The following is a 9,034-nucleotide window of genomic DNA, read 5'->3' as shown; positions in this document are numbered from 1 at the left end:
TCTATTGATGCGATCGGGTTTTCTTCCTCGACCGCGAGAGGGGGCAATGGTGCTGTTCTGCTGATTGTTTGCAGGGTAGGACGAAGGGGGAAGATTAGACGGGGATGGCTTTAATGAGATGTGAGAGTAAAGGCGACCTCTATCCAATCACTACCAACACCACTTCCACAAATAAAGTCGAGCCAACATCAACCTTTGCAGCTTTGTCTTCCTCTCTTTGGCATGATCGTTTAGGTCACCTAGGAGAACAAATTTTAAATTCTCTTAGACAAAATAAATTTATTGAATGTAATAATTCTAGGAAACTAAATTCACATATTTGTCATTCTTGTCCACTTGGTAAACATCTTAAATTGCCTTTCATGAATTCTCTTAATCATAGTTTGTTGTCATTTGATATTTTACATAGTGATGTGTGGACATCTCCTATTTTAAGCTCGTTAGGTCACAAATACTATATTCTCTTTTTGGATAATTATTCAAAAAAATTGTGGACGTATCTTATATCACATAAATCTCAAGTATACTCTTGCTTTCAAAAACTTCGAGCTTACATAAACACACATTTTCAAAAAGAAATCAAAATCATTCAATGTGACAATGGTCGTGAATATGTCAAATGACCGATTATCCCAAAAGCTTAAGCTGTTAAGATAGAGCCACATCAATGGTTTTATATTATTTCTATCATCAACAACAATATGAGTGTCAAACATCAACTTAGCAACAATACAAGTAGAAAAGACCAACTTAACAATAATATGGTTACCCTTATCCATCAAGAATTCGGATCCCCAATTTGGGAGCTCATCACAAGGTTGTGGTGATATTGAAGTGCTAAGTAACTCAAAGACTTTAATCCTTAAAATGTGGGTTCAAATAAAGGCCCCAACAAATCAATTTAGTTCTAAATATATTGACAAACAACAATAAATAGTTGAGATTACAATTTTGTTTAAACTACACTGATCAATTAATATTGTCTGATTACTTTTGAACGGCTGAAATTGCTTACTGCGTGTAACTGAATTTATAAGTTACATCATCCAATCCAAATTGAAAAAGAGTAGGTGTGAAACCCTGAAAAAAGAGAAAATGGAAAGGACATGTTCCACCTAAAGCTCATAGTCAACTCATTGGTCGTTGCGACTAAAATACATTTTCTTATTAATGATTGGTGAATTGTTAAGATCAAAAGAACAAAACTTGTTAATACGATGTTCCTACCAATTAAGTTAAACACACGAAAACTAAACACTTTTTTTTGTCGCCTAGCGGCAACTAAACACTTTTGGCAGGAATAGTATTAATTTTATATAAATAAATATTAATATAAATATATTGATTACTACACCGTTAAAAAATATATATAGATTATTACATTGAGTGTAAACTGAACACTTATTATTTCCATACATTACGTTTAGAATATAAGACGCAAAGTCAAATCTTAAAATCCCTAGTGGGAACAACTTGCTTTGTTGAGTAGAAGTGATGAACTAAAGCCAAGTTTTGAGGAAACTAGATCAAACTCCAATAGATTATCCTCCAATTGATGTGAACCAATAACAATTGAAGTTTCCAATGGACCCTCTAATAGTTCATCCAAACCTACTTCCACAAATCCAAGACACAACACATTTTCATTAATCTTTACCATTGAATTTGCACCATAGATTCTCCATTGTACACCCCCCTTCAAGACCAAATCAATTGTAGGCACATTAGGCCCAGTAACACCCTTGCTAATTGTTGTTGAATCAAAACATGCTTCAAATGGTGCAACAGCTTTCACTCTTTTTATCTTTCTAATTTCAGCTTTTTTCACAAAAGCACTTAAAAGTGGTTGGTATATTAAAGTGTGTAATTTTGTGTGAGGAATCACGGTGCTAAGTTTTGTACCACCATTACCTAATTTGTTGATAGAAAGTAATTTGGTATCAAAATTTATAATGCTATTGTCAACTTTGATTGATTTCACCTTAATAAAGTACTCAACTGAAGGAAAGTTATCAAATATAGGACCGGTGCTGTGACGGTTAGTAACAAGTGGGGTGTAGTTAAGAAATTTGGAAACATCATTTCCACGAGAGCCCAAATGATATGGACCCCCACCAACAAAGAGACTCCCAAGCCCAAACCCATTAGTTTTTGAATTTGAAGGTAAACAAAGCGTAAATTTACGATCAAGTTTATATCTAGTCGCGAGTTGTGTTGGTAAAGAAATAAGACTTCTTGCGAGGCCTAAAACTCCCTTTTTTCCTCTGCTCAGGCCTCCAAGAAAGCCCTGAACGCCAAATTTATTTGGGTACACACACGAAGAAATGAAACGTGGCACGTGCACTTTGGTAAGTATGCCTCTATTGTCAATGGTACGTACTGAGGATAAGATATCCTCGCCTACGTCTCCACTCACGAAGAAACCGCCAAAGGGGTTGAATGGTTGGACGCCGCAAGTGTTGTTGGTACATCCGGTTTTAAGAGGATGGTTGGTACAATTAATGCAATCTGTGCCTCTAGATTGCTTGCATTTCTTTGTACCACATGGGGTTGGGTGATAAGTTGAGGAATTGTAAGACTCGTCACATTCAAACCATAGGAAACGTTCCCTTATGTCAATGACTAGATCTAAGGACACTGCAGGGGTACCCATGCTAATACTAGTAAAGTATTGAAGGGTAATTGGGTCTTTTGTAATGGGAAGAACAAAGGTGTTGGGTTTAGGTATATGGGACTTGGTTAATGCAATTGATGGAGATAAGAGTGAAAGGAGAAATAGTGAGAGGAGGAACAAATAAGAAGTAGCCATTGTGAAAGGTTGTTTTTCATTGGTGCATTGTTGATCTTATATAGAAATGTTTTGGAGATCTAATCTCATTAAACAATTTTGTCAGCATGTGACAATATGGTATACTAAATTACTCAATATAGTATATTAAATTGCTCAATAGCAGTTTATTCAAGTAATCTTCACGTTCCTTTCCCCACATATTTTGACTAACACAATGATATTTATTTGAATTTAAATAAATTTGTATGTAAAGATGATATAAAATAGTTTTTCTTATAACAAAAACTTGTTAAACAATGCAAGTATACCAAAAATTCCAACACTTAAGTTTGAAGTTTTTGAACGCCTTATAATTTATAGACTTAAAATTTTTAAGTAAACTTTATAAATGCCAATGGTATGCTAACCTCGTGATATCATCATCTAACCATATGTTATGTCCTTCTCCATTTCTCATCTCTCTCTAGTCCAACTCTTTATCTTCTTTATTACCTCATGATACCTGTATTTTTGAAGTTGCAGCGTGAAAGTGACACAAATCCATCAATAGTCAAACATCCAAAACTAAAAAATGCACAATAGAAAAACAAAAATACCAAATAGCAATTCCATATTAAGAAATCAAAACTAAAAACAACAACATACCACAATTAGTTTAATTTCATACGATTAAATACGCATAATTTTCTACTCAAAATGGACTATAATCAATAGGAATACTCAAAATACTAATATTAACATTGTTTACTCAAAATGGATCATCAATTTCGACATTTTTTTGTCAGTTGAGCTAGGACTTATGGAATTCACTGGACTAGTTTCTATTGGCTAAAATATGTGCATATATTTTAATGTTTTTACAAGAATTAAAAACAAAATTAAATTTTCTTTTTTTAATTGACGCTCTGGTTCTCTGAAAAAACGAGTATCAATGATTGAGAATTAGGCCATTATTTTGACCTGAAATTAAACTCAAGTTCTTCTAACTATAAAATTTGAAATATTTATAGGTATTAAAAAACTTATTTATTGCTTAAAAAAAAACTTTATTTATTTTTGCTAAAAGAAACACTTATTTATTTAATAGTTAAATTAAATATGAGTTTTTCTTGCATAAAAAAAAAAAAATACCGTTAAATTAAATATAAGTTTTTTCTTTCTCCCTGCAAAACCGTAAACGCTTCGTTGGTGAGTTCTTCTCCCCTTTTCGTTGATTATTATTGCATGCTTACACTCTATTTGTAATCACTGATTTTACACGAAAACTGTTTAAATCACATCACTGTTTAAATCCCTTAAAATTTGATTATCTTCATTATAATCGATTATATAACACCTGATTGATCTAAAAAATAACCTAATTGATTATCAACACTGGCATGCGTATTCACTTCGTCTGAATTTAATCGATTATTTGTTTGAAAGTGAGAATCAGGAAATGGACGCAACATCGGAAGCTATGAATCAATTCGATGAATCGATGAAGAAACAAATAGCATTACTTTTGAAGGTTGTACTTTTAAATAAATCATTGAAAGAGGATAATGTTCCTTGCGAAATTGATGAGGTTTGTTTGTTACTGCTTCAATTTGATTCACTGAATTTTTGTTATTTTGATTATTATTATCATTCTTCTGAATTTTGACGATATAAGGGTCAATGTTGTTTTATTAGGGTCTCTATTTGGGTTCGGTTGGTTCTGCGGCGAACAAGGTTGCTTTGAAAAATGTTAATGTTACTCATATTTTGACTGTGGCTGGGAAGATTGCACCTGCTCATCCTGCGGATTTCGTCTATAAAGTTATAGATGGTAAGATTGTTTTGTTGCTGTTGTTGTTGTTAGTTGCATTTTGTTGTGAATGTGATGATCAATAAACTTATGATTTGCATTGATGATCAAAGTAATGCAAGTGAATTCACTATATACGGCAGGGGATGTTTGGAAATACATATCTTCATTAATTAAGTTACAATGTTAGTTAAGGTAGAGCTTACCTATTTGTATTAGAAAGATGATTTGGTTGTTAACCAGTGTTTATGGATTATTAAAGGTTTATTTAAAATAGTGTTAAAGCAGGGCAAAAAGAAAGAAGTAGAGGGAGGGGTAGTATGAGTTTTCCAGAACCCTTATTAGGACAAGGTTTGGTACCCAGTTTTCATTTTGGTGAGGATGGGGTGGGTTTAGGGAGGCTGGATTTGGTGGAGACCAAAACCTACCCCGTTGCCGTGACCGTTGCTTGCTTTCGAACAACATTGTTTTTGCAATTCTTAAAGTGCGTGCTTTGATCTTTAACAATGTAGCATGGGCTGAGATTCTTTCAGTACTTGACACTGCCGGTAAGACAGAGTTTGATTCTCTTCTACTAGATGTGTCAAGTACTAGAAAGGATCTCAAAATGTTTTGCATGCAGTTGCTGTCAAAGTATTTCCTTTTATGATAGAAATTGTATTTTGTTGAAACAGATAGCTGTATACAATAGATGCTATCCTCTCTAAAATCAGAATGTCAATTGATTTTTAACTTACTCATGTAGTATTGTGTTCTATTAAATGAGACTGTACAGCATTTGAGATCGTTGTTGCTTGTAATTAAGGTTGATTGTGATCATATTGATTACATTCTAATTATGAACGAACTGAGTATATGATGTACATCATTTTGTCTTAAGCTTTTTAGGCTTGTAGTACTATATTCATACTAAAGTTACACTTTTGTTGGAAAATTGAGGAAGTTGCTGACAAAGAGGATACAAACTTAAAACAATACTTCAACGAGTGTTTTGATTTTATTGACGAAGCCAAAAGAAATGGTGGATATGTTTTGGTTCACTGTTATGCTGGAAGATCAAGGAGGTAAGTTTCATTGTTCATATCTTTCTCCTAGTTTACATGGGATCACTTCTTGTTCCTTGTGAAGACTATAATTTTACTTTAGACATTTGCCAATAACTTATTTCAAGCCTGTTTTATGGCATTTTTGCTTTGATTTGGTTTAAATTTCTGTAATGTAGCTTTTCAAGCAATAAACTAGGAGCAGCATGTAGGTTTGTTGGAATTTCAATAGGTTTTTAAAATCCTTATATTTTATTTTGTTATCAATGACTTTTATTATGCAGCAGCACATGCCGTATTTTGCTTATAAAGTTATCAAAATATCATGAAAGCTGATTTGTTTTTTTTTTATATTCAGAGTTCAATGATACTATCTCTTGAAATCTATTGTAATGAAGTTCTTAATATGTCCATATATGTGTGTGATGCCATTGTGGATATAATCAGTTGAGCTGAATGTCAAATTGCTTCAACAAAACTGCAAACCCTGTTGATGTTTTGAAAATTACAGACATGATTTTGTTGTTCACTTCTCTCTGTTTCATTGCTGTCTTCTTTTTCTGAAATCTGCTTTCTTGTCATTCTTTTCAGTTTTAACCTTGAAGTATTAAATATTTGAACCAATAATTGAACTGCATGCTTCAATATTATTTGCTATCCTTTCAATGAAATAGAAGCTCAAAACACTTTATAGTATGAATTGAATCAAACTACAGACTTTCTTTGTTCTTTTATGTAGAAGTGAAAATTAAGGATGTAGCTTCAGATTCATGGATCATGGTTATGTTTTTGTTTACTTTGGGACTGTGATTTGAATTCTGCACAAAGTTCATGCAGCATTTTACTACTTTTTTTAATGTTCATATTGGAACTGAAAATAAAGAATCTTGATATTCCTACTGTTCATTTGACTATTTTCTTTTTCATTAGATTAAATGCAAAAAATTGGTTCTAATTTATTCCCACCTTCCAGTGTGACTATCATTGTGGCATATCTGATGAAGTCTCGTGGAATGAGCTTATCTGAAGCTCTGGAACATGTAAAGAATAAAAGACCACGAGCAGCTCCAAATCGCGGTTTCATTCGTCAGCTGGAAGACTTTGAGAAATCTCTTCAAGGTGAAAACTGCATTAATCTTAAATATCGTTAAACATCAATATAAGATACATTTACATCTTAAATATATTTTCAATTGATACACCTCTGTAGCCATCAAAATACATTTACAATTTACATTTAACACATAAAAAATCTTGTATAAAAATATAAATACCAGGAAGTCACTTTGCTCAAAAGCTTTTATATTATTGCTTAAACTGAAAGAACATTGACTTGTACATAATATAGTAATCTAGCAAAGAATGCATGGTAAAGGAAGTTAAAAGGGTTTTATATTATTCACTAGACATTATTATTGTCAAACAATTTTCGCATAAAGAATGATACAATCACATGATAGTTCCATTCGCAATCATGCCTTATAATACATACACATATACATATATTTCATTATGATCTTTATCAGAAATTTCAGCATATATGCTCATTTTGCTGTGAAACTTGACTTCAGCATTTCTCTCTCCTTTCTTTTATCTCTTTTGGAATATCTAAATATTAATGCACAACATTATGAAGATGAAATATTAATGCAATGCTGTCAAAAATGGAGCTTCATGGGTATTTCAAATGGTAGATCTATATTTTAATTATAGGGTTTAACGACAATGCATACCCTTTATGTTTTTAATTTTATATTTGACTTTAAAAACATTGCTGTTCTCTTTACATGATGGTGATTAGACAAGGTAGTGTAGATGATACTTAGTATGACTATGGCAATTGCTTGAAGACAAGGCAGCATGAGTTGATTGGCACTGAAACATCATCATCCTCAAGTGCAGAATTCCCACTTAACAACAATGAATCGCGGCTATTTCTACCCACCTATTTCATGAAATGTTGAATTTGATCCGTCTTTTCTCATTCCATGTTCCTAGTGCGTTGGGAAAATAGCCAGTTTTTCAAATAACAACTTTTTTTTTTGAAGAAATACTTCTCCAGAATCACTATGGTAAACGAAATATTAACAAACATTGCAATGAATACGAGATATTTAAATAAAATTTTCAGTTTGAGAGTATGTTTGAGTTTATTAAAGCATTTTTTCTGTTTCATATTCTAGGGATGTACCTAATTAAGAAAACTGGGTTTTTTTTGAAGTGGATAGTGCTCAGTATATACCCAAGCTGGGAGTTTATTAAAATAACAACTAATATGAAAGAAAGGGAGCAAGTTTTATGTGTTGTAAATATATTGGTGCATTCTAATGGTGAACTTATTGAAGGACCAACTTTATAGATCTAAAGACAAGCTAAAATACACAGTTGGAGTTGCTTTGTGTGTTTCTTTCTTGAGTAGCTTCTAGTTTTATTTCCATGGTGCTGTAGCTTCCTTTCTTTCATTCAAATTCAAAACTAAGCCAACAAACAAATTATGTTGTGTAAATTTAAATATATACTCCAATTACAAATCAACTTCATCCTATTTAATGTTACTGTTTCAAAAACACCTTCCTAAGTTTTTATATAAATTAAATAAAGAAAATGTATGCTATATAATAAATACAATCAGTATTATTTTAATATTTTTCATTAGTGTAAGTTTGTGAATAAAATGTACGATAATGATGCTTTAATTCTTGATTCATTAGATTTGAACTCATTCAAAGTTCAAACACAAGTCCTCTGTGTTGCATGCATTTGGAAAAAAAGTTTTTTATATTTATATTTATATTTTTGGAATAAACATTTTTCTTTATTTAGATGCACTAAGGTCTGGATTACAACGTCATTCTGTAATTGCGACTATACTGACATTTGATTTTTCACATTAGAACATGTTGAATTGGAGTTGATCGCTGGCCCAGATGCTGTCTTGTGTTGTGCCCTCTCAAAAAAGATGCATCCATTCATTCTCTCATAGCTTTACCTTTTACTTTTGTCCCCTTTTGATTTATGGTGATATGATATGTTTCATTCATGGCGGATGCTAGCGTGCGTCAGTGTAACATATCTCTCACCGGTGGCCAGTCTTAAAAACATATGAGAACCATTAGATCAATCAAGATCACATTTGGTACTCTACACTAGATCACAACTCCTTTATTTTATTTTATTTTATTTGAACAAACTCCTTTTTGTCCTCCCCTTCTGTTTTCATCAAGCAAACCGACGATTGCAGCCAGGGAAAAAGTTCACCACCGCGTTGTCTCCCAACTCCGCTGCCTTCGGACAATCCTGACTCTTTCTTGAAGCTCTTATAATTCATGTTCAAATCACTTCCAATTTTCCTCAAATTTGAAGTAAACACAATCAAACCTCCTCATCTAAGATAAAAATCTGAGTCCCCCA

General features: G+C 32.4%; 2 protein-coding genes across 3 annotated transcripts; one reads left to right on the top strand and one right to left on the bottom strand.

The window, feature by feature from the left end:
- Nucleotides 1–1,299: 1,299 nt before the first annotated feature.
- On the bottom strand, nucleotides 1,300–2,813 carry LOC123919624 (probable aspartic proteinase GIP2). The gene has a single exon (XM_045971585.1). The coding sequence runs from the start codon at nucleotides 2,807–2,809 to the stop codon at nucleotides 1,460–1,462; it is 1,350 nt and encodes a 449-aa protein (XP_045827541.1). The 5' UTR covers nucleotides 2,810–2,813; the 3' UTR covers nucleotides 1,300–1,459.
- Nucleotides 2,814–3,893: 1,080 nt separating this feature from the next.
- Nucleotides 3,894–8,100, top strand: LOC123919622 (dual specificity protein phosphatase 1-like). 2 transcript variants are annotated; one of them, XM_045971583.1, is made up of 6 exons: nucleotides 3,894–3,979; nucleotides 4,217–4,358; nucleotides 4,466–4,601; nucleotides 5,524–5,644; nucleotides 6,597–6,742; nucleotides 7,845–8,100. In XM_045971583.1, the coding sequence occupies exons 2-6, from the start codon at nucleotides 4,230–4,232 to the stop codon at nucleotides 7,883–7,885; spliced, it is 573 nt and encodes a 190-aa protein (XP_045827539.1). In that variant the 5' UTR covers nucleotides 3,894–3,979; nucleotides 4,217–4,229; the 3' UTR covers nucleotides 7,886–8,100. The 2 variants fall into 2 exon arrangements, with proteins under 2 accessions (XP_045827539.1, XP_045827540.1); XM_045971584.1 differs by lacking the exon at nucleotides 7,845–8,100 and adding an exon at nucleotides 7,425–7,674.
- The last annotated feature ends 934 nt before the right edge of the window (nucleotides 8,101–9,034 follow it).

Source organism: Trifolium pratense, linkage group LG4 (genome assembly GCF_020283565.1).
Source record: "Trifolium pratense cultivar HEN17-A07 linkage group LG4, ARS_RC_1.1, whole genome shotgun sequence".
NCBI lineage: Eukaryota > Viridiplantae > Streptophyta > Magnoliopsida > Fabales > Fabaceae > Trifolium > Trifolium pratense.
The sequence above is the reverse complement of the archived record's forward strand: the minus strand, read 5'-3'. Positions and strand labels throughout refer to the sequence as shown.